At 37.6% G+C, this 22,822-nt stretch overlaps 1 protein-coding gene across 15 annotated transcripts in view; it reads left to right on the top strand.

Annotated features, from left to right (window-relative positions):
- The window catches only part of MBNL2 (muscleblind like splicing regulator 2), a 300,532-nt gene extending 278,068 nt beyond the window's left edge, over positions 1–22,464 (top strand). For 3 of the 15 annotated variants that reach the window (XM_082246641.1, XM_082246632.1, XM_082246639.1), the window contains 3 exons: positions 3,642–3,677; positions 13,541–13,633; positions 19,386–22,464. In XM_082246641.1, the coding sequence (XP_082102767.1) occupies positions 3,642–3,677; positions 13,541–13,633; positions 19,386–19,513 (257 nt within the window). In that variant the 3' untranslated portion in view covers positions 19,514–22,464. Of the gene's footprint in view, positions 1–3,641; positions 3,678–6,023; positions 6,119–13,540; positions 13,634–19,385 lie in introns of all 15 variants that reach the window. The other 12 variants (XM_082246638.1, XM_082246637.1, XM_082246633.1 and 9 more) reach the window with 7 other exon arrangements.
- Positions 22,465–22,822: the final 358 nt, after the last annotated feature.

The raw sequence follows: 22,822 nt of genomic DNA, 5'->3' as shown, positions 1-22,822 counted from the left end.
GCCCTCCTAACACCACCCGGCTCGATAAGTCGATTGGAAAAGGAGCCAGGTGGAAAATTGTTGGACGAAAGACTTTGTCCAGTCGGATGTGGTCACTGTTCGGGGATTCTGTCAGAATACTATCACAGGCCAGAGAGATTGTTCAGCATGGATGGAGGAATCCATTCTAATTAAGTTCCTTAATCCTGAAGTTCTGCAGTTCAGCTTTAATGTTATAATGAAAATGTAATGCCACCTTGGTGCCTTTGGGGGCCTGTGCACAGCCGAGGTTTCTCTTATAAACATTGTTTAGGTGTAATACTGCGTAAAAATGGCTGATCAGCTTTCTTGATTTGGTTAATGTTTCCCTGGCACTCCTGTATATGTACAAGCCCCAGATATTTATTTTACAAAAAAGGGCCTCAGTTTAATACTGTATGCCTTATCAGTCTAACTACCTATGATGTTAGGTTTGTTTTATTTGAATAAAATAATGGCAAACCTAAAATAGGAGAAAACTACTATAAAGCTTTTAGGATTTGTGCCTTGCTCAGTTTACTGAAGTAAATTCAGCTGCAATTTAGTGTGAACTCAACCCTGAAGTTAGGAGTTCCTGACCCATGTGATGCTTACAAATCTTTAATTTACCCACAATAGCATTGCAGTAGTTAAAATGTCTATGGATCTTAAACCTGTCATACTCCATATAAGTACAGCCGTGATCCTTTCTTTTACTCTGCATTTCCTGCAGTGGCCATGTGAACATTCTATGTATGACCCCATGTTTCGTCTTTGGTTTAGTTTTGATCTTTGACAGCGCAGTACAGCTGGAAGGACAGCATCGGGCAGACCTACAGCCTTATTGAAAGTGATTGACTCTGTGACTAAAGATGCTTTTGTCACTGCCTTGTTTTCACTATGCTAAGTTGGTTTGGAAAGGCAATTATATTCAGTGAAGAAGTTTAGATTACACATTATTAAGCCTTGGGTGAGAGATTTCGCTTTACTTGCATAATCCAAAACATTTGAACAAATGTAAATAAACCCGCATTGTTGAAAATAAGTACATAATGCTATTTGGACGGTGATGTCCACTTCATAGCTTGTGCTAAAATAAGTTTTTGCCTTACTTTTTAACGCTTGTCCTTTCCTAACCAATAATCCTGCCTGCGAGCAAACTCAGGCCTAATTTTGAGGCGATTATGAGAATTTGCCTTACTTGATCTCTTACAAATAACTCACTAAATTGACTCATTTATCTCTATGTATAAATGTTCTGGGACTGATTTGCTATGCTATGGTCCTTTAGCTAGCTGGAATTTGTTCCCCTTGCAGCTGTTTATTTTAAGAATGTCTTAACAGCTCCTCTGCGAACAATGTGTATTTTCTGTGTGCTTTCCTACTCTCTAATGCCATTCATCAGTTTACACAGCAGTCTTAAAAATATTGCATGGTAGTCACACTTCTATGTGGTCTGTTAGTATTATTTGGGCACAGGGCTTGGAGGTGCAAGAAATGTAGGCACCAGAGAAAAGTACATGCAAACCAAAATCTTGGTTATTGCACCAAAAACTAGGTACAACCATGAACATTTAACAATCGAGTAACCAGTATCCTTCAACCTAAACCCTGACTCTTAATATAAGTTAACTCCCAAACATACAAATAAGGCGAACACTAACCCTGCACTTGAAGTCACTATTAACCCTAATCCCTAACCCTAAACTTAACCCATAAACTAATTCTTAAACCCAACCCATCGACCCTAACTTCAAAATTAAAGCCTACCTCCAACCAAGACTTTTCTTTTTAGTTTTAAATAGACAGGAGGTAAAGTCAGGTTACTTACAGGCAATAAAAACAACATGCCAGAGGTTAGAACATGTCTGTTTTACTAAAATAACTTTTTTTGTTACAGGCTAAGTCCTAACTCGTGACGGGTAGTCACACACAGACTGACAAATTGATTAGATACAGTTACTACTTTTTTTTCTACAACTTGAACATTTTTACTATTTCTACAATTAACTTGGGCCAATTTTTTGGAAGTCTCTTCTAGTTTACAACTTCTAGTATGGCTAAAAACAAAATATTCAACTTCCATATAGTAATGTACATTTGAATTTTCCCAACATGTTTTCTGCTGTTAATATAGATTTACTGGAGTTACTACTTAATATTCCTGACTGATAGCATGTCAATAGATTATTGTAGAATTCCTTCTAAATAAAGAGGGTTTCAATATTGAACATTAATTGTTTTATACTTACAATATTCTCATTACACCCACTGTCCTATGCTTATGACTAATCTTGTAAACATTACAAAAAACATAGTCTTTTCAGTTTTTATATATATATATATATATATATATATATATATATATACACACACACATAGAAGACAATAGCCAAGCTGAAGGATTTCCCCTTCCACAATAAATGTGCGGAAAGGGGAAATTATTATTTTTTTTTTGTCTCAAATCATTGTATGGATTGCCTTACAATTCCTGCAGCCTAGGGTTACTAATACCTTTGGTGATCTCAAAATTCAAAAATACAGGTGGCAAAGTGTATTATGCATACTGCTGAGATTATACGTATGCTTATTTGACTAAAGTGTTTACAAAATTTAAGATGCATTGTTCCTTTTGACTCTTATATCATATTTATAATCCTGCAACATTATAAGAATGCCTTTGTATGCAATATACAGAGTATAGCATACCTGTAGTATATCCAAGGGCATTAGCAATAATCTACTTTGCCGTGATAAGAATCTGTACTTGCAATCCTCTGTTTGGCCACATATAGGACCACCTGCTTACAGGACTCCCAGACACAGTATTCTAAAAAGACAAATTCACAGTAGGGACATTTGTTAGCAATCACCATAGGAAACTACTGCTTTTATGTGATTGTATTTGTGAACAGTCATAGTACATTCCCTAACAGACATAGTATTTAAAGGAAACCTCTAGTCATATTTACATTTTTGTAACCATATATTTTGTTCAGCTTCAGGTACTGTAGATATTTTTATATACAGTATGTGTGTTAATTATAAAAAAAAAAAAAAAAAAAAAAAAAAACATGCATGCTGTGCACATACATACATACATACATACATACATACATACATGCACACTAGAAATCTGTCGGTCTCCTCTGACTAGGATATATGTAAGCAGCTATATGTGTATTGGCTTTTTGGCACAAAAAAAGCACTTGTCTGTCTCTCGTGCGAAAATCTGCAAATTCATATGATATATTTTCTATGGATAACATGACTGGCATGCAAATAAAAATGTAAAAATCACACTGCAAATTAATACTTTCAGATACACTTAATAGTATTGACTCAAAATGTTTTCTACTGGAAATTAACTAATAATAACCCTGACTGTGAAAGCCACATAAAAAATCAGCTTAAGAATGCTATCTGAGGGTGGCTGTAACACTACAGTAGTTAAGGCGATACAACTTCCTGTATCTCTGGAATGGGAAAATGGTGTGAAACCATGAATGGCCTTAGTGAAGTATGCACTCACTGCTGCCTATCTAGAGCTAAGCTTGAAATTCACTCCAAAGGTTAACTCTGTGTTGCTAACTTGTTTCTTTCCCTTTATTCATTTTCTCCACGTTTCATTGCATGCCGTGCAGGGTCAGTTTTGTGCATGACACCAGCTACCAGTATTGGTAGGTTTCTATCAACTTTTTTGCCTTTTATACTATACAAGTTACCTTCTGTGGTTCTGAATGTTTTCTAAACTGCTGTAGACACTATACGGCTATTGTGTGTTATTGTAGTCCACCACGCTGTGTAGATTATTAAATATCATCTAGAGTAATGTCTTACATTTCCTCTTTCTCTCTGGCTTTATAATCTCATATTATGTTGAGAAAAGAATGGTGTTAAATTTTTGTTTGATGTGTCTTGAATTTAATGAAAACTGAAGTGTAAGTTATATCATCTGTGTCTTAACTTCATAGTGTTGTGCTTTTTTTTTTTTTCCTCCTTTTTTGCTATGTTTTAATATTGCATCAGAGTTTCCCAGAAATCACTGCCACTACACCTGAACACTGAAATGTATATTAGCGGACAACTGAATGACAATATGAAAGGAGGGGCCTTAATAGCTAAACAATTAACTCAAAGCCTAAAACACACTTTCGCACCATTTAATTCCGACAGGAGAGTTATGTTGTATTGCCTTTTTATTTAGAGTAGCAAAAGCTTTTTACAGCCTTTACTAAATATCTGAAGCACATTTAGTTAGACAATCTTGTATAGCTCTTAATGTTTTACCAGATTGTTTTTACACATTGATTATACTTTGAGGAAACTCTTTTGAAAGATCTGATTATATAAAGCTTCAAATCTTTGTATGGGGCAGGCATTTGTACTCATGGGCTGCATACAGATTCAAATGCAGTCAAGCTGAGCTCATTTAGCTATAGTGCAATTGTTGGAATTGCCCTGCAGCTAGTATAGAGTCCAGGTATCTCAGAGTAGTCTATGTCCATAAGTTTGAGGCTGCCTAATTTTTAGCCCCCTATGACAAAGCATGTGGGCTCATTTTGGCTAGAACTTTGCTTGCCTTTGCAGCACGACTATCCAGCATCACACAATTATTTTAGCAGTCAACTACACTGCTCCCACTCTCAGTTGGGAATCTTCTGACATCCATAGTATTTATGGGAACAGAAGTAGCTCACTGGAGGAATTTTAACATCAGTTATCTTACTAATACCACTCTCGCAGTGAGGGCACCTTGTGATATGTACAATACCTTTTTTTAATCCTTAAAGTGTATAGCACGTTAAAACTCACTTATGTTCCTGTAACAATTCTAATTTTGACTTTCCCATTCCTTTCTGTAGCAGAGACCATGGGCACCAGGACAGATAGAGAGGGTGACCACTTCCCCATTCTAGCCACAATGTTCACTTTTGGCTTTACATACTCTTTAATTTTTGTATGTGCTAAATAACCTGATCTTGGACATCCATTACAGATGCCTCAGATCGCATTACCTTCTGCTAGGATTTGGAGCTATGCCCCCTTTCCCCCCTTCTGCCATTCAACATCCCAGTGTAAGAACCTCAGCACCAATTTGTTGAGCATAGGAGATGGGCATATGTCTGAGCTACAGGGGACCTGGCCTTTGTATACAGTTATGCACAAAATAGGATGTGTAGATTAATTCAGGTTCTAGCTGCAGATAACACCAGATGCTTTCTCTCTGGGAGCAGTTGTAGGGTGTTCTCTTTTTAAACTACAGCTTCATTTTAAGGTTTGGAATAGTAATAGATGTTGCAACGGTAAGTATAGGTTAAGTCCAGAACAGTTCCTGCTGCACACCTAAAGGAAAGTAGTTTGGGTGGTCACCAGGACGAATAGAAAGGATGAATCTGCCCATTGAGGGCCCTGCCGACCATTAAAACCTGACAGAGATTAGAACACTTCCCTTCTCCAAAACTGAAAGCCAAGTTTTGATTAGAGATACATTTTAGGGTCTATTTATGAATGTTTTTTTACTCAGGATTTTGCACAACTTTCGCTCGGGGTATATAATATTATCCCATTTAAAAATGTGTGAATCTTGGGTGATAGTTTTGTGAATCTTATGTTAAGACATTTATAAACAGACCACTTTAGGTCTTTGGACGTGCTCATTAATTTAACAACAAAATGGACACACGAGGGCAAAACTCACAAATAATGGATACAGTGTTAACTATTATTTGTTCTACAACTTGTCAGACCATGCTTAACTTTTGCTTTTAGATTTGGCACTTTTTTTCTGGGAATATCTGATAATATATTTTTACAAACTTCCTTTAATTGTACCTGTAATAAGCTTATTTTCCCTTTTTTATTTCTCTCCCACGCTTCCTTGCTTTGCATTGTGATTGCATGCCATCTGCTGGTTTAACCCATGATGGCTTGCTGCTATGTGATATTCACCATGCCAAAACCACTTCTATTACCATAATGCTACACCCTCCTGTTCATTGCTTCCATGGTTCCCCTCCTGAAAGTACCCATGATGCACAGCGCTACGTCCGCCACTGTCTCTGCAGCAACAACTCCTGCAACAAGTGTCCCCTTCGCCGCAACAGCCACAGCCAATCAGGTTTGCTCCTTTTAAAGCTTTCTTTCACAAATCCCAAACTCTAAATGAGTGCCAATTTGTTAAAAAAAATTCTCCGCAGAATTTTTTTTATGTGTCTACCCATCAAATTTTTATTTTGTTTAGTACTATTCAGAAATGTGTTCATAACCAGGTTGCACTTATTCAGAGTTAACATTTTTGCAAGTATTGGTCTTTCTGTTTTGTGTTTTCTTGAATGTTTTTGTAATTAATAACAGCCCTGTTACCAGGAATATTATGAAACATTGTCTGTTTACAGAATCCTGAGCAAAACATGAGTACCAAAGATTTATTAGATTCTAAATATTCATGCTATGGTACTTTGCAGCTTTTGAAAACTAAACAGTACAAGCAATTATTAGCTAAGATGGCTTCTCCATTCTACACATAATTAATCTCAGGTTCTATCAAGTAGTCACTTCCAACAGAAAGGAATCTCTAGAGTTCTGTAAAACAGCAGTATTTGCAAATATTCTAATGATGTACCTAACTCATCTCTCACCTGTTTTTTCTTTTATCAAGTGCATTATTATTCAGCTTTAAAGATTTGTTATGTGGCTTTACATAAAATTGTGCTAAATGCACGACAGACCGTGTGAGAGTACAGTAATTTTGACTGGCAAGTCAACAACTACCCTTTAGAAACAGCAAAAGTAACATTGATTCATGCAAATCCTAGGGAAATTATCTCTGGTATGGCATCAGGGTTAGTTTACTAAAGGCAAATAGGCTGTTCACTTTGAATATTGGTGAATTAGGTAAAGCTCTGGTGACTTCCATCATCCAATCATGTTCAAGCAAAAATTCTTTATTTTTTCACTTGCATGTGATTTAGGTATTCTATGCAAAGTGCTTTTATATATATATATATATATATATATATATATATATATATATATATATATAGCACATTCAGCCTGTTTTCTTTTAGTAATCCATTCCTGAGAAAAAGCCCATTTAAAAGTATGTATGTCTTTGACATCACATACTGAAGGACTGGATTATGAAAAGTAGAGCAAAAGGAAGTTGTCCACAGCAACTATCTTTAAAATAAAACAAGTGGTTGCAATGGTTGGCAGCTGAAGTTTTGCTCCAGTTTTGTAAATCTACAATACTGTGCACTGATGTTGATTCATTCTGTCAATGGGTGTGAATAACAGGTTGAATAGGCCAGTATACATTTTTTAAAAACATAACCAAAAAGGATATTATTGTCAACTATTTAGATCATATGGTGGAGATGCATCTTCCTTCATTATAAAGACATGACAACTTTTTGTGTTTAAGGGTGTCTTAAAGTGGTTCTAAAGGCCGAAGCTTTTTATCTTAATGCATTTTATGCATTAAGATAAAAAAAAAAATGTGTGCAGCAGCCCCCCTAATACTTAACTGAGCCCCATCTCAAAACAGCGATGTTGCACGAGAGCCTCGGCTGCCTGGGACTCTCCCTCCTCGTTGGCTGAGACAACAGTGGTGCCATTGGCTCTCGCTGCTGTCAATCAGTCAGCCAATAAGAGAGCAGGGGCAGGGCCGAGCCGTGGCTCTGTGTCTGAATAGACACGCTGCTTGGTGTGGGGGCACTCAACAGGAGGGAGGGGCCAGGAGCGCCGGTGAGGGACACGAGAAGAGGAGGATCCGGGCTGTTCTGTGCAAAACCACTAAACAGAGCAGGTAAGTATGACATGTTTATTGTTTAAAAAAAAAATGTAATATCATTTTAAAGCAGAACTCCATCCAAAGGGGGAAGCTCCGCTTGTCTACAGCCTCCGGTGCCACATATGGCACCTTTTGACTGGGGCGCGGGTACCTGGTTTTGACAGGTACCCATTCCCACTTTGCCACGGCAAACTGAGCCAGAAGTTCAGCCCTTTCCCCGCAGCCAGCCCATTCATGAAGTCCTTGGCAAATGCACAGTAGGAAACCACTGCTTCCACAGGCTTCACTGCCGGTTTCCCTTAGTCAAGATGGCAGTGCCAGCACCCGATAGCCTATTTAAAATCAGCTTGGGTAAGGACACCGCTGTATTCCTGGACAGGGTACAGTGGGGAAAATAAATATTTGATCCCTTGCAGATTTTGTATGTTTGACCACTTACAAAGAAATGAAGGGTCTATCATTTTTATCATAGGCGATTTTAAATGATAAAGACAGAATATCAACCAAACATCCAGAAAAAAACAGATGATGCAAATGTTATACATTGAGTTGCAGTTTAGTGAGTAAAATAAGTATTTGATTCTCTACCAACAAACAATAATTCTGGCTCACACAGACTGGCTACAGTATGTGCTCATGTGGTACACAGATTTGTTTTGTCAATTTAGGAAGTTACTCCTAAACACAACTCATTATGTGTATAAAAGACATCTGTCCACAGAATCTTTTTTCCATTCAAACCCACTATAATGGGCAAGACCAAAGACATCATGGATAAGGTTGTAGCCCTGCACAGGGCTGAAATAGGCTACAAGACCATCAGCAAGAAGCTTGATGAGGAGGAGACAACTGCTGGAGCGATTATTGGCAAATGGAAGAAATGAAAAATAACCATCATTAATCAGCCACCTTGGTTGTGAAGCTCAAAGTAAGATTTTGCCTCATGAGAAAAGTGAGGGAACAGCCCAGAACTACACAGGAGAAGCTTGTGAATGATTGGCAGTTCGGGCCACAGTCACCAAACCAACCATTGGTAACGCAATACGCCGCCATGGATTGAAATCCTTCAGTGCCCGCAAGGTCCCCCTCCTCAAGAAGTCACATGTACAGGCCGTCTGAAGTTTGCCAGTGAACACCTAAAGGCATTAGAGAAGGATTGGGAGGACACAGTACAGGGCGGGCAGGAGGGCAAAGTAAGGGGGTTAGAAGGGCAGAGTACAGGGGTCAGTGCACTTGGCAGAGCTCTGTCTCCTATCCCTGCGTTGTACACAGCCTGAACACAGGCAGAGCTCCTGTTCCCCACACAGCATACATTGGAGCTGAAATCAGATTCCCTTACAGCTACAATGTGCACAGTGTATAGCTAGCCACTGGTTGCATTTCCGTAGCTAGAATGGATGGGAATGGGGAAAAGGAGCTCTGAGTGCTGTGCTCAAGATGTGTATCGTGCAGGATAGGAGACTGCCGGCAAGTGTCAGGGGTGGTGGAGGACTTGGGAGGAAGCCCTCCCCAGTACCCCCCCTAGACACGGGCATGATCCTACCATTGCTGCTTGTTCTGGAGGGATTTCTACTGCTCTGATTTCTGCTGGCTCTTCTCTCTATCCCCTGTGATTAGAGCAGTACAGATCCCAACCACATAGGCAGTAGTAACATGCTCTGCCTCAGGGGTTCCTCCTTACACCCTGCAAAGTGCTAGACGAGCCCTGGAAACTGGGGGAGTGGTGGGGGAATTGCAAGAGCCCCCCATGCACCTGGGGCCCCTGGGCATTATCCAGGTTGGCCTGTGCATTAAGACGGCCCTGCACCAGAGGAGAGGAGGAGAAGGCGCTCCAATCCCAAGCTGACATTTACAGTATCGGCTTCAGTATCGGAGCATTTTCACGAGTACGGATGCTCGCGAAAATGCTTGGCATCGGTGCAACCCTACCGCCAATGCAACAAGTGGCTCAAGAAGAAGCACATTAAGGTCATGGAGTGGCCTAGCCAGTCTCCAGACCTTAATCCTACAGAAAATGTATGGAGGTAGCTGAAACTTTCGAGTTGACAGCCAAAAGAAGATTTAGAGAAGATCTGTAAAGAAGAGTGGACCAAAATCCCTCCTGAGATGTGTGCAAACCTGATAACCAACTACAAGAACAGTCTTAACTCTGTGCTTGCCAACAAGGGTTTCTCCACCAAGTACTAAGTCATGTTTTGCTTGGGAATTAAATACTTATTTTTCTCACTGAACTCCAACTCAATTTTGGGCATTTGTATCATGTGTTTTTGAATTTTTGGTTGATATTCTGTCCCTATCATTTAAAATACACCTATGATACAAAGAAATTAAGGGTTTAGAATTTTTTTTAAGTGGGCAAACTTACAAAATCTGCAGGGAATCAAAAAATGATTCTCCCTACTGTAAGTGCCCTAATATTAAGTCAGAAGATTCAGTATTTGTAGATGCTGACTTTAAATTGTTTAGGGGGGCCTGGAGCCCCTCTTTGAGTTCCTATATGGCAGTAGCTGCTATTTAATTGTTACTTTGGTCATACTGTGATGTACTTTCCTGCTTTTTACATCCAACCTCCATCTTACATTAATGGGTGCCTTATATGCTTAAGCATTCTTAGACTGCCCTAAAATGAAGTGATATACAGGTCCCTCTCAAAAAATTAGCATATTGTGATAAAGTTCATTATTTTCTGTAATGTACTGATAAACATTAGACTTTCATATATTTTAGATTCATTACACACAACTGAAGTAGTGCAAGCTTTTTATTGTTTTAATATTGATGATTTTGGCATACAGCTCATGAAAACCCAAAATTCCTATCTCAAAAAATTAGCATATCATGAAAAGGTTCTCTAAACGAGCTATTAACCTAATCATCTGAATTAACTAATTAACTCTAAACACCTGCAAAAGATTCCTGAGGTTTTTAAAAACTCCCAGCCTGGTTCATTACTCAAAACCGCAATCATGGGTAAGACTGCCGACCTGACTGCTGTCCAGAAGGCCATCATTGACACCCTCAAGCAAGAGGGTAAGACACAGAAAGAAATTTCTGAACGAATAGGCTGTTCCCAGAGTGCTGTATCAAGGCACCTCAGTGGGAAGTCTGTGGGAAGGAAAAAGTGTGGCAGAAAACGCTGCACAACGAGAAGAGGTGACCGGACCCTGAGGAAGACTGGGGAGAGGGAAATGCCAAAATGCCTGAAGTCCAGTGTCAAGTACCCACAGTCAGTGATGGTCTGGGGTGCCATGTCAGCTGCTGGTGTTGGTCCACTGTGTTTTATCAAGGGCAGGGTCAATGCAGCTAGCTATCAGGAGATTTTGGAGCACTTCATGCTGCCATCTGCTGAAAAGCTTTATGGAGATGAAGATTTCATTTTTCAGCACGACCTGGCACCTGCTCACAGTGCCAAAACCACTGGTAAATGGTTTACTGACCATGGTATTACTGTGCTCAATTGGCCTGCCAACTCTCCTGACCTGAACCCCATAGAGAATCTGTGGGATGTTGTGAAGAGAAAGTTGAGATACGCAAGACCCAACACTCTGGATGAGCTCAAGGCCGCTATCGAAGTATCCTGGGCCTCCATAACACCTCAGCAGTGCCACAGGCTGATTGCCTCCATGCCACGCCGCATTGAAGTAGTCATTTCTGCAAAAGGATTCCCGACCAAGTATTGAGTGCATAACTGAACATAATTTTTTGAAGGTTGACTTTTTTTGTATTAAAAACACTTTTCTTTTATTGGTCGGATGAAATATGCTAATTTTTTTAGATAGGAATTTTGGGTTTTCATGAGCTGTATGCCAAAATCATCAATATTAAAACAATAAAAGGCTTGCACTACTTCAGTTGTGTGTAATGAATCTAAAATATATGAAAGTCTAATGTTTATCAGTACATTACAGAAAATAATGAACTTTATCACAATATGCTAATTTTTTGAGAGGGACCTGTACAGTATACATGTCAAAATAATACATCCAATTCTGCACAGCCACTGAAGTAAACATTTTCAGAAACAAATATAGCATGCAAAAGTTCATAATTCAGAAATTTGTCCATGTGATTTTACTCTTAAGTATGTATTCATCATACTGGTGACCCAAGTAAAAATATATCTTACTGCAATTGCCAATACAGAATTTCTAACTTATAGTGGGTATGGGAGACAGGGAAGAAATGTAATCTAAATATATATATATATATATATAACTATAATCCTTTAAGTTAAACCAATAGAAAAACTTGGAAAAACCTCAATTTACAGAACCCCTTACTAGGTGGAGAACCCTTAATAATAAAGCATGATCCAATTTTCTCTAACAGGGTAAACAAATTCCTTCCTGATCCCTTAAGGCAATTGCATATTTACTGAATCAACAGTCTCTGGTGTTACTACTCATAAATGTTAATAGCTGGCTATGTTCTTTGCCTCCACTTAGGCGTCTTTTAAAACAATCAACCCAGCAGTAAAATAAATGTGTTGTGGTAAAGTACAAGAAAGTGCATTGTTCCTTCTCAAATTCTCATACATAAGAAAAAAATAAAGTAAAAAAATATTGTATACAATCATTAGCTGAAAGTGGAAGAAAGTGTCCATGTATAGATAAATCAAAAGTCACAAAACTAAAGAGTCCTATTTACAAGTACATTGTTTAAATTCTTCATTGTTCTTGCCGGCAGCACCTGCAACCATGGCACTTCTCCTCATGAAACACCTCTCTTCATGGAACACCAAGGTAAACCTCTGGACCCAGCTCCAAATGGACTCCTCCAGATCTTGCTTTATGTTTTCACCCAGCGCTTTTCTGACTCTTCTTGGCCGCCCCCAGTTCGCTCTGAGTGAAGCGCTAAGTTAAAATGTGAAGCAAGATCTGGAGGCATCCAATTGGAGCTGGGTCCAGAGGTATACCTTGGTGTTCCATGAGGAGAAGCGCCATGGTTACAGATGATTTAACATTTGAGCTGGTGTTGACCACTCTGAATAAGATGATCATTATAGTCTGGTAAGCCTGCACATTTATAATTTTTTTGTGTTTTATGTTGCTGGCACTTCTGGAGAACAACAAAGAATTTAAAAGGATTGAGTCAGCCAATCAGTAGAGAGAGGGGGTGGGGCCGGGTTGCGGCTCTGTGTCTGAATGGACACAGGAAGCTGTGACTCGGCTCGGGGGCTGCTTGCTGTGGGGGCACTCAACAGGAGGGAGGGGCCAGGAGTACAGAAGAGGGACCAGAGAGGAGGAGGATCCGGGCTTCTCTGTGCAAATACACAGGTAAGTATAACATGTTTGTTATTTAAAAAAAAAATGAGACTTTACAATCACTTTAAACAATGCACCTGTTATTGGGAGTTTGGTTTTCAGACTTTTTGATTTATCTATGCATGGACACTTTCTTTCACATTTAACTAATGATTGTATAGAATATTTTAACTTTAATTATTTCTTATGTATATGGATTTGAAAAGAATAATGCTCTTTTTTGTGCTTTAGCACAACACATTTATTTTACATTTTGACACTAGAAGGGATATCTTCTTTGTGGTTGCAGCTTCACTTAATGTTTGCACTATTTGTGCAGTTTCCAGTTGCTTCCACAAATCAACATAGCTAGCTAGACCTAGTTCCTGAAGGAGGTTATTCCACATTTTTCACAGCTTTGACTGTGAAGATGCCTTTCTGTATGTGGAGGTTAAACTTTTTTTCCTAATTTTTAAAATTTGTATAAACAAACTATTTTTTTCAGATTTTCAAAGACTGGAAAAATGGAAATCCCATACCTTATTGGGTTTCCTCTTTGTGGTAAAGACTCCTCCCTCAGCGTACACAGTAAACAACGGTAAATGTGCGAAAAAATGCTAAAATAAAAACTGGGGTTTGACTGTAGCCATACTGGCTCTCTAGTATCTGTACTGGGTTTGCTACGGTACAGTGGTGGAAAATAGAACAAGTAGTTTAGGCTGCCTATATTTAGGGAAGTCATGTTTAGTGCTGTACTGGATTGTAGACAAGGTTCAGTAATCACACCACAGCACTTGCTACTTTTGCTTCCAGAGGATTTATTTTTAAGTGAGGAAAATAAAGAGCTAAAAATATATTAATTGTTTATGTTGCCTTGAGAAAGTGTGATTTTCTTCACAACAGCTGTAGGTTTCATCCCTCACCCTCAACTTGATCAATCATGAATAAGAAGCAAGCTAACAGTTAATTTTTAGCACTATGATGCACATCCTCTTTTAAACGCAGACCTCAGAATAATGTTGTATTCTCTGTCTTGGGCTGTGGAGGGCAGTATCTCCGGCTGGCAGATTATTCAAAGCATGTTACTTAAAGTATTAGTGAACTCCCACTTTGTAAAACAACCCAGTTTAAAATAGAAATGCAAGGCGAAATGTTTGTGTATACATAATCTAATATATATATATATATATATATATATATATATATACATAGAAAATATATGCACACGCACACTTTTTTTTTTTAATGTTATTACGTGACCTCTGTTCTATAACAGGCTTAGAGAGCTGAGGGGGGAAATTGCAGCTGAACTCCAGGAATTATTTGTATTGTAAACTTCCAGTGGTCCAGCTTGGCACAAGGTATGCTTATCTCATACCTGCCAGCGCTACTACAGTGATAGCTACAACCTTCCTGCTCAGATACTGTGTGAGGGGCTGCCCCACCACACACTGACCACGGGGTTGCTTACTTCATTGACACCATCTCTTCTTTTCACCACTTCCAATTACACAACGCCTTGTATTTATTGAAAAAAATGACAAGGTGTTTTACAAATGGCAGCAGTCCCGAGTGCTGGACTCCTGTGTGCAGAGGGGAATCTGCTCACACAGATGGGAACTGAGAAATCGCAGCTACCACTATTGTAGCACTGATAACTACAGTTCCAGCTTCTCCAGCGGCCCATCAGAATTGAGATGTGTATACTTGCATTATGTCAAGCTTGACCGATGTACGTATACAGTCAAGACCATTCCTGGACTTCATCTTTAATACATCATTGTGAGACATTCATTTGTAAGCTAGCCTAGTGAACAGGGATGCTGAGAATGCTTTTCATGGTATAACACTGAGCTCTGTGTCTGCGGATAGTGTATCAGACAATAGAAGAAAATTGGAAAAGTACTGTATTTTTAAATGACAGAAACACTCATTCCAGTAGTGCCTTCTTCACAGGACAACAGGAGAAATGATGAAAAGTTAATTGTAAAATAGGTGTGATTTGCCTACATATGAAATTATCTAAGGTGTGCCAAAAGGGCGTGTTATAGATTTATCTAAATACCTTGATTGAGCGAATTGTGTCATGAGCAGTTTCTTCAGAATACTTGCCTCCATAAGGAACAATAAGGATGGTTCCTTATGTTTACACACAAATAACTAAAAATGTACTTTTTCACTACTTTCTAACACAGCTTTGCTTTTTGTGTGCTTCCAATCCACTTTGTTATTGTAGGTGTTTTAAATGAGAAAGATAGCCTTGACAGAGGATCAGTTCTCATTATTTAATTCCTAGGCCAGAAAATTGTTTAATTTATAACTGTTTTCCTAGATATACAAGCATATGGGACAAAACCTTCCCTAAACCCACAACTAAAGGGTTCATTACAGTCATTGTACCTAATAAAGTAAACTTTACTGCAGATGGCGAAAGATTTTGCAATGTTTACACTGTATAAAGCTTACAAGAGCAGGCACACAAATAAGTTTCTAACATGAGGAATTGTTTTACTGTAAAAATAAAATATGGTGAATACATAATAAATCCAGTTCATACCTAAATATTAGAATTTTTGGTTCTCCAGTCAGATTCTTTAGCAGTTACTTTTACATCTGTTAAGGAACTTGCCACGTAGAACTAATAAAATACCCAAGAACACAAGGCTTTTCATATTTTTTTCATCAGAATCATTGAACCATATAAATAGTATAGTGCAACCATTGTCTCCACCAAGAAACAAAATAACGGATTTAAAGCTGAACTCCAGCTTTTGATACACTTGAGGCCGCTGGATGTGCTGTATAAACTGTATGTAGCTGTGACTACATATAGCATACAGCACTGTGTTCCGGGTGCGAGTGTATCTGATTGGCGCTTAGCCTCTCAGAGAAAGTGATGTATTCTAGCAATTAATGCAAAGCTTCCGTTGATTGGCTGAGTCAGAGGTTGTGACATCATCCACCCGCCTCTCTGACTCTGCCAATCAGATTAAGTTTTGTATTCGTGGTCTTGGCTACATACAGTTTATACAGCACACCCAGCAGCCTCACATGTTAGTGAGGGATATAGTTTGTTTGGGCCAGCTTGGCTTGGCCGAACTATGTAAAGTGTATCAGAAGTTGGAGTTCAGCTTTAATTTCATGTCATTCTAGACACTTTAATTTGATGTAGCTGAAACTCTTCATAATAAAAATATTTATTTGCAAAATTGTCAATAGGACAGAAGCATAAGCTATGGGTAAAAAATGACTTTCTGCTGTGCTTTACTTTATTAACATCTTTAGGCCATATGAATTCTTCTTCTTCTGACAGATGCATCAAAGAGAAAAATGGAGTAGGTCATGTGACTACATATCAACTATCACTTAGTTTTTAGTGTCATGAGTTTGGAAGCAAAATAAAACGTAAAATTAAACTTCTTTAAACAATTTCAAAATTAATCATATTTAGTAAGCATATTATAATGTAAGGGAAACCTATGTTGTGAGAATAATAAGTACAGTATACTTTTATAACACAAATACATGAAATGCTTTTTTCTTCCAAAGAAGGTTATTGCTGCTGACATATTTGTGAGCCCTGTTGATCTATATGGCTGCATACCTTATGAAAGGTAATGACACACTGCAAAGCCTTTAGTACTGCAGTGTGCCACTGCCCCCCTTCTGTTTATGGTTATGCCATTAGTGCACATCACTACACAGTGGCACTTACCTTGAGTGTATTCTAACTTGTAAGCTTACTCTCCTTGTGCTCGGCTTAGTGTACAGTATGTAAACCCTAAATCTATTTCTCTGTGTGTTTTGGCATCATACATCACGTCTTTTTGTGATTCTCTTGCAAAGCTTCTCCCCTGAAGACTCTGAAAATGCCAAGCCACTGCCTTTCAATTAGTCAAGCAAGCTCCTTCAGTTGGCTGTTGGGCTGCCTATCTGATGGCCCTGAAACCTTGCAACAGATTTACAAAAAATAGTTTAGAGTGAAACAATATACTGGAAAATAACTTTGGGCTTGCATACACTTTAAAGTGCAATAGACCATTGAACTGTTTATATATTCTTAACAGGTAGTAAAAGCGCTTTAAAGCAAGCCATCACTCAACCCTCCTAGCAGCTTGTACTGTGAAATAATTCTCAAAATCGCAAAACTTTGAAGTGCGGTTTCAGTTGGTTTAAAAAAAAAAAAAAAAGCTTACAAATACCTTCCTGTTGTTTTTCAGTAGCAAAGCCTGCCAAAGTCATAAACAATGCTAAGTGTTCAGTTTTTCTGTTGTAAAATTTAAAAATGAATTTCCTCTCAGTTCCTATAGTTATAGAGGGTAACAAGGGCTTGTTTTAAGGTGATTTTACTGCTTGTTCAGAATATATAAATACAGTGCATCCGGAAAGTATTCACAGCACTTCACTTTTTCCACATTTTGTTATGTTACAGCCTTATTATAAAATAGATTAAATTAATTATTTTCCTCAAAATTCTACAAACAATACCCCATAATGACAACAAGAAGGAAGTTTGTTTGAAATCGTTGCAAATTTATTAAAAATAGAACACAAAACAAATCACATGTACATAAGTATTCTTAACCTTTGCTCAATACTTTGTTGATGCACCTTTGGCACCAATTACAGCCTCAAGTATTTTTGAGTATGATGCTACAAGCTTGGCACACCTATTTTTGGGCAGTTTCTCCAGTTCTTTTCAGGACCTCTCAAGCGCCATCAGGTTAAATGGGGAACGTCGGTGCACATCCATTTTCAGATCTTTTTTCCAGAAATGTTCAAGCAGGTTTAGATCTGTTGCCTTATGACAACATTCACAGAGTTGTCCCGTAGCCACTGCTTTGTTGTCTTGGCTGTGTGCTTAGGGTCGTTGTCCTGTTGGAAAATGAACCTTCTCCAGAGCTCTCTGGAGAAGTTTTTCATCAAGGCTGTCTCTACATTGCTGCATTCATCTTTCCCTTGATCCCGACAAGCATCCCTGTTCCTGCCGCTGAAAAACATTCCCACAGCATGCTGCTGCACCCACCATGCTTTAGTGTAGGGATAGTATAGGCCAGGTGATGAGTGGTACCTGGTTTCTTGCAGATATGACGCTTGACATTCAGGCCAAAGAGCTCAATCTTTGTTTCATCAGACCAGAGAATTTTGTTTCTCATGGTCTGAGAGTCCTTGAGGTACCCCTTGGCAAACTCTAGGCGGGCTGTCATGTGCTTTTTACGAAGGAGTGGCTTCCGTCTGGCCACTCTACCATACAGGCCTAATTGGTGGAGTGCTTCAGAGATGGTTGTTCCTCTGGAAGATTCTCCTCCCTCCACAGAGAAACACTGGAAGTCTTTCAGAGTGACCATCGGGTTCTTTGTGACCTCCCTGACTTAGGCCCTTCTCCTTCCATAGCTCAGTTTGGCCGGTGGCCCACTCTAGGAAGAGTCCTGGTGGTTCCAAAGTTCTTCTATTTACGGATGATTGAGGTTACTGTGCTCATTGGGACCTTCAATCCTGCAGAAAATTTTCTGTACCCTTCCCCAGATCTGTGCCTTGATACAATCCTGTCTCAGAGGTCTACAGACAATTGCTTGGACTTCATGGCTCGGTTTGTGCTCTGGCATGCACTGTTAACTGTGGGATCTTGTATAGACAGGTGTGTGCCTTTCCAAATCATATCCAATTAACGGAATTTACCACAAGTAGACTCCAATCAAGTTGTAGAAACATCTCAAGGATGATCAGTGGAAATCCGATGCACCTGAGCTCAATTTTGAGTGTCATGGCAAAGACTGTGAATACTTATGTACATGTGAGATTATATATATATATATACGGTATATTAAATTTTTTTAAACAAACTTCTTTCACATTGTCATTATGGGGTATTCTTAGTAGAATTTTGAGGAAATAATGAATTTAATCAATTTTCGAAAAAGGCTGTAACATAAAATGTGGAAAAAGTGGAGCACTGTGAATACCTTTCCGGATGCGCTGTACTTAAGTGTGCAAAGGCTGAGAACAGGTTTGCTTGAAAGAGTAGGTCTCCCTATTAAAGCCTGATTTCAACATTAATGTACCATGGGACAGCACATTACAATATTTCAGGTAATTAAAATCATAAAAATGATTTTAAATGGAGTTTTAATGTACCTGCCTATAGTTATTTTTATATTGCAGTGTAAAAAACTTTGGAATTAAGACACAGCTGTCAAATAGTGCTCAGTAACAGGCATTGTTCGTTATCTTCTCAAATTCTTTAGGAGAGCACAAATCCTTTAAAACTATTGTAAGTTTTTTTTTTTCTCTGTGCTACTTTTATGTTTGTAACAAGGAAATTTCAACTTTCTTCTGCTTTCCTTTATCAGATCATACTGAAATAATCACCAAAAGTGGAGCAGAACATCAGGAAGACTCACAGAAGATCGCAAAACATTCATACTGTACATATTATCCCATCTCCTCCTCTATAGAGTTGCCACAAACTGCATGCTAAAAAAGGATCTTGTTCTCTAAATGGACAAAAACTACAAATTCTTAGAAAGCTAGTGCTGCTATATTTTAAATTATATATGGTATGCTTAATATATTCCAACTAAAAAATAGTTAACTACCTGATACCAGCTGTGATGTTAGTGGGTAAAGTTTACTTTTTAATATTTTGTATACCTGGTTCCCACTCGACAACATTGTCTTATCTCCTGTCACATCAGAATCACAGGGATTAGTCCCCTGTCATATAGTATATTTTAAATGCATCAAAACATTTAAAATTTACAATGTTTTTTTTTTTTTTTTTTTTGACAGCTAATATTGAATGATAGATTGTGAATATTAACATATTAGAGTGTATTTTAGCCATTTAATATAGGATTTCACAAGTCTCCCCTCTGTAGAGAAGACCAAGAAGAAAAAGCACTCTCATATATAAATTTAGGCTTATTATAAAGCACAAATTTAAATCATGCAAATCGGTGACATACCCAGTTTTTAAAACGAAACAAAGTGTTGGATTGTGGGATTAAACAAAAGCAAAGCAAAAATGACAAAAAAGGAAACACTTGCACAGTATAACTCGTATACTAGAAAGTGAATAATTCTGTTTCAGTAATGTTCGTTTTCTTCTTTTATTTTATTTCATTAAAACTTTGCAGAAGTGCCTAAACTTTGCCACCGTACAACAAACGCAAAAGGTATGCGACTGATGCCAACCTCCCAGCCACCCACAAATGTTCATTACACAGACACAAATTATACAAACATATAGCATGGGTATACAGGTTACACATACAAGGCATCTGAGGAGGAGTTTTCTTAATCGAATGTACAAAAAAATATAAATATATATATAAATATATATAAATATATATCTGTCAGTCACAACATAAGTGTGACTCTAATCTATATAACATTTACATTTTTAAAATGTAGTGAAAGTTTTATTTTGACCCAGTTCAGAGCATGAAAGGCTAGCAAAACACTGCAGAGCAATGCATTGCAGGCCTTTCCTACATTCAACTATGAAACAACACCTTGCGGAAATCACAGATGTCTATACTTGCCGCAGATGTGGTTGAATACAGGGTCTATAGTGTTATACTTTTTATAATTGGATTGCGAGAGTTGTAACAGGATTACAGCAAAAGTCTAAAGAAAATGTGTTTAAAGCATATTTTATGTCATAAAAATTATGAAGAGTTGTTGCTTATGAGAAAAAAATACTAAAAAAAACACCTATGGATAAAACTGATTTTTGATGTTTACTTTTACAGTAGGTTGTTGATTTACATGGTAATGTCTGTACATTTAATACGTAATTTAGTTAAAGGTTTATTTTGAGCACTATTGTACCAAATATTTCATGTTTCTATGTTGCACATTTGTCACACAAAGTATGTTGTTGCTGAATTATGGATATCAAACAAGAACAGCTGTTATACATGAATAGTATACTTAAGTGTTAGAAATATGTTTTTTTTTTTTCTCTTGTACAAAGACAATATTAGTGATTGCAGTATTTTAAGAAAATTTTTGAGAGTTGAATGTAAGCTATTTTTAATGTGGGCAGCCTGTTCTAAAAAACAAAATAAGGAGGCGCTGGAATTCTATAATCAGTAAATCAGGAAAAGATTCTGCCTTTATTTTTATTTTATTTTTTAAAGTATGTACTGTGTTTGGTTTCTGCTCTGCTGTTTAAGAAGCGGATAGAATCACTCAAAAGAACTAAATCACAACCCTCTTGGAAAAAAGAGTATTTTAATATTGCTTTTATCACTATAGCTCTATATCCTTAAAGAAAAACAAGACATATATAAAAGTTTATGGTCTAATCTACACTGATTATTTTTTTTACTGTTTCAACATTATTTCATTGATATATTTTCATAGTGAGCAGCCACAATGTGTCCTTTAAAATTCATCTAGAGGTCCACATTCTGTAGACCAGAGAATTCACCATAATGCCAGAGATGACCTGTGTTAAAACAGATAAATGAAGCCTTGTTCACCAGTTAGCTGTCACATTGCACTTTATGACATTAGCGTGCACTTGTGATGGACATCTTGGGATTGATTACAAGAGAAGCACCTTTTCCACTTAATCAAGTGCACCTGAGTTAACTTTAAACAGCCAATCATATTTAAGAATAGCAATTTCCTTTGATTGGATGTTTGATGTGAATGCCACCATACTAAGCTGTAAATCAGTCCCATTGTCAGCTAGCTATTAGAAAGTTGACAAATTTTGGCTGGACACTTTAGTAGCTTTACCTAAAAATAAATATGGTGGAAAAATGTAGACCTATAACAATTTAAACATAAACTTTTATATCAGTGTTCTTTTTAAGTGGAACTGTCACTGTACACAGTGGAGGAATCCATTTTGTCAGCTGAGACACAACTGCATTCTTCATACAGCTTGTCGCAGGAGTGCTTCCTGTCCCTAGGCTAAAGCTCTATCCCTGCCTGCCCTATAAACACCAAGGGAACAACACATGTTTTACATATCTAGAAAACTTTGCAAATTCAGTCTCTTTGGAGAAGAATAGGTTATCACTTTGTAACATAATTTTTGTCAAAGTGCCATCTGAGACCACAATCTTATTTAATTGTAGATCCTTCCGTTGGCTTATCTTATTGGTTGTGAGTTACTTGATCCTAATAAACTGATTAATGGCAATTGAGTTCAACTTACAACTTGGCTTCCTGTAGGTGTCTAAGTGACAAATCCACTTCAGCGATGTGAATAATTCACACAGATGATAATGTTTTACCACTCACAGGTCATAGCATAATAACTTATTATTCATCCTTATTGAGCATTAACATGTTTTCTCTTATTTAGAAATGGGGTCTAAAATTGTAAGGATGTAAATGGTTAGCCTCTGTTGAAATTTTTACTTATACATATATTTTATTATTTTTTAAAAAGATTTACTTTTAAATGAGTTTGTGTTTTTGTATTTTTGTTTTTTTTGTAAAGTCCTCTAATTAAAGTATCCTCTTCAACAAGCATAAAGCATTTAACGCTTATGTTAAAGTATGACACACTTGCTAGGCAATATCAATATAAAGGAAACAAATGGTTCATTTATATAGCATTGGGTACAATTATGAAAACGTGTGTGTGTGTGTGTGTGTATATATATATATATATATATATATATATATATAGTATTCCTCCAAAGAATACATTTCAAAACATGGTAGTTTTATTCGATTTTATCACATTTACTCCATAGTTAAAATAATTAGAATATTTAAATGGTTGCGTTTGTGTAGTAACTCATACATCAGTTTTCATATT

Source organism: Pelophylax lessonae (genome assembly GCF_965119305.1).
Source record: "Pelophylax lessonae genome assembly, chromosome: 2".
In the NCBI taxonomy this organism is placed as follows: domain Eukaryota; kingdom Metazoa; phylum Chordata; class Amphibia; order Anura; family Ranidae; genus Pelophylax; species Pelophylax lessonae.
The sequence above is the reverse complement of the archived record's forward strand: the minus strand, read 5'-3'. Positions and strand labels throughout refer to the sequence as shown.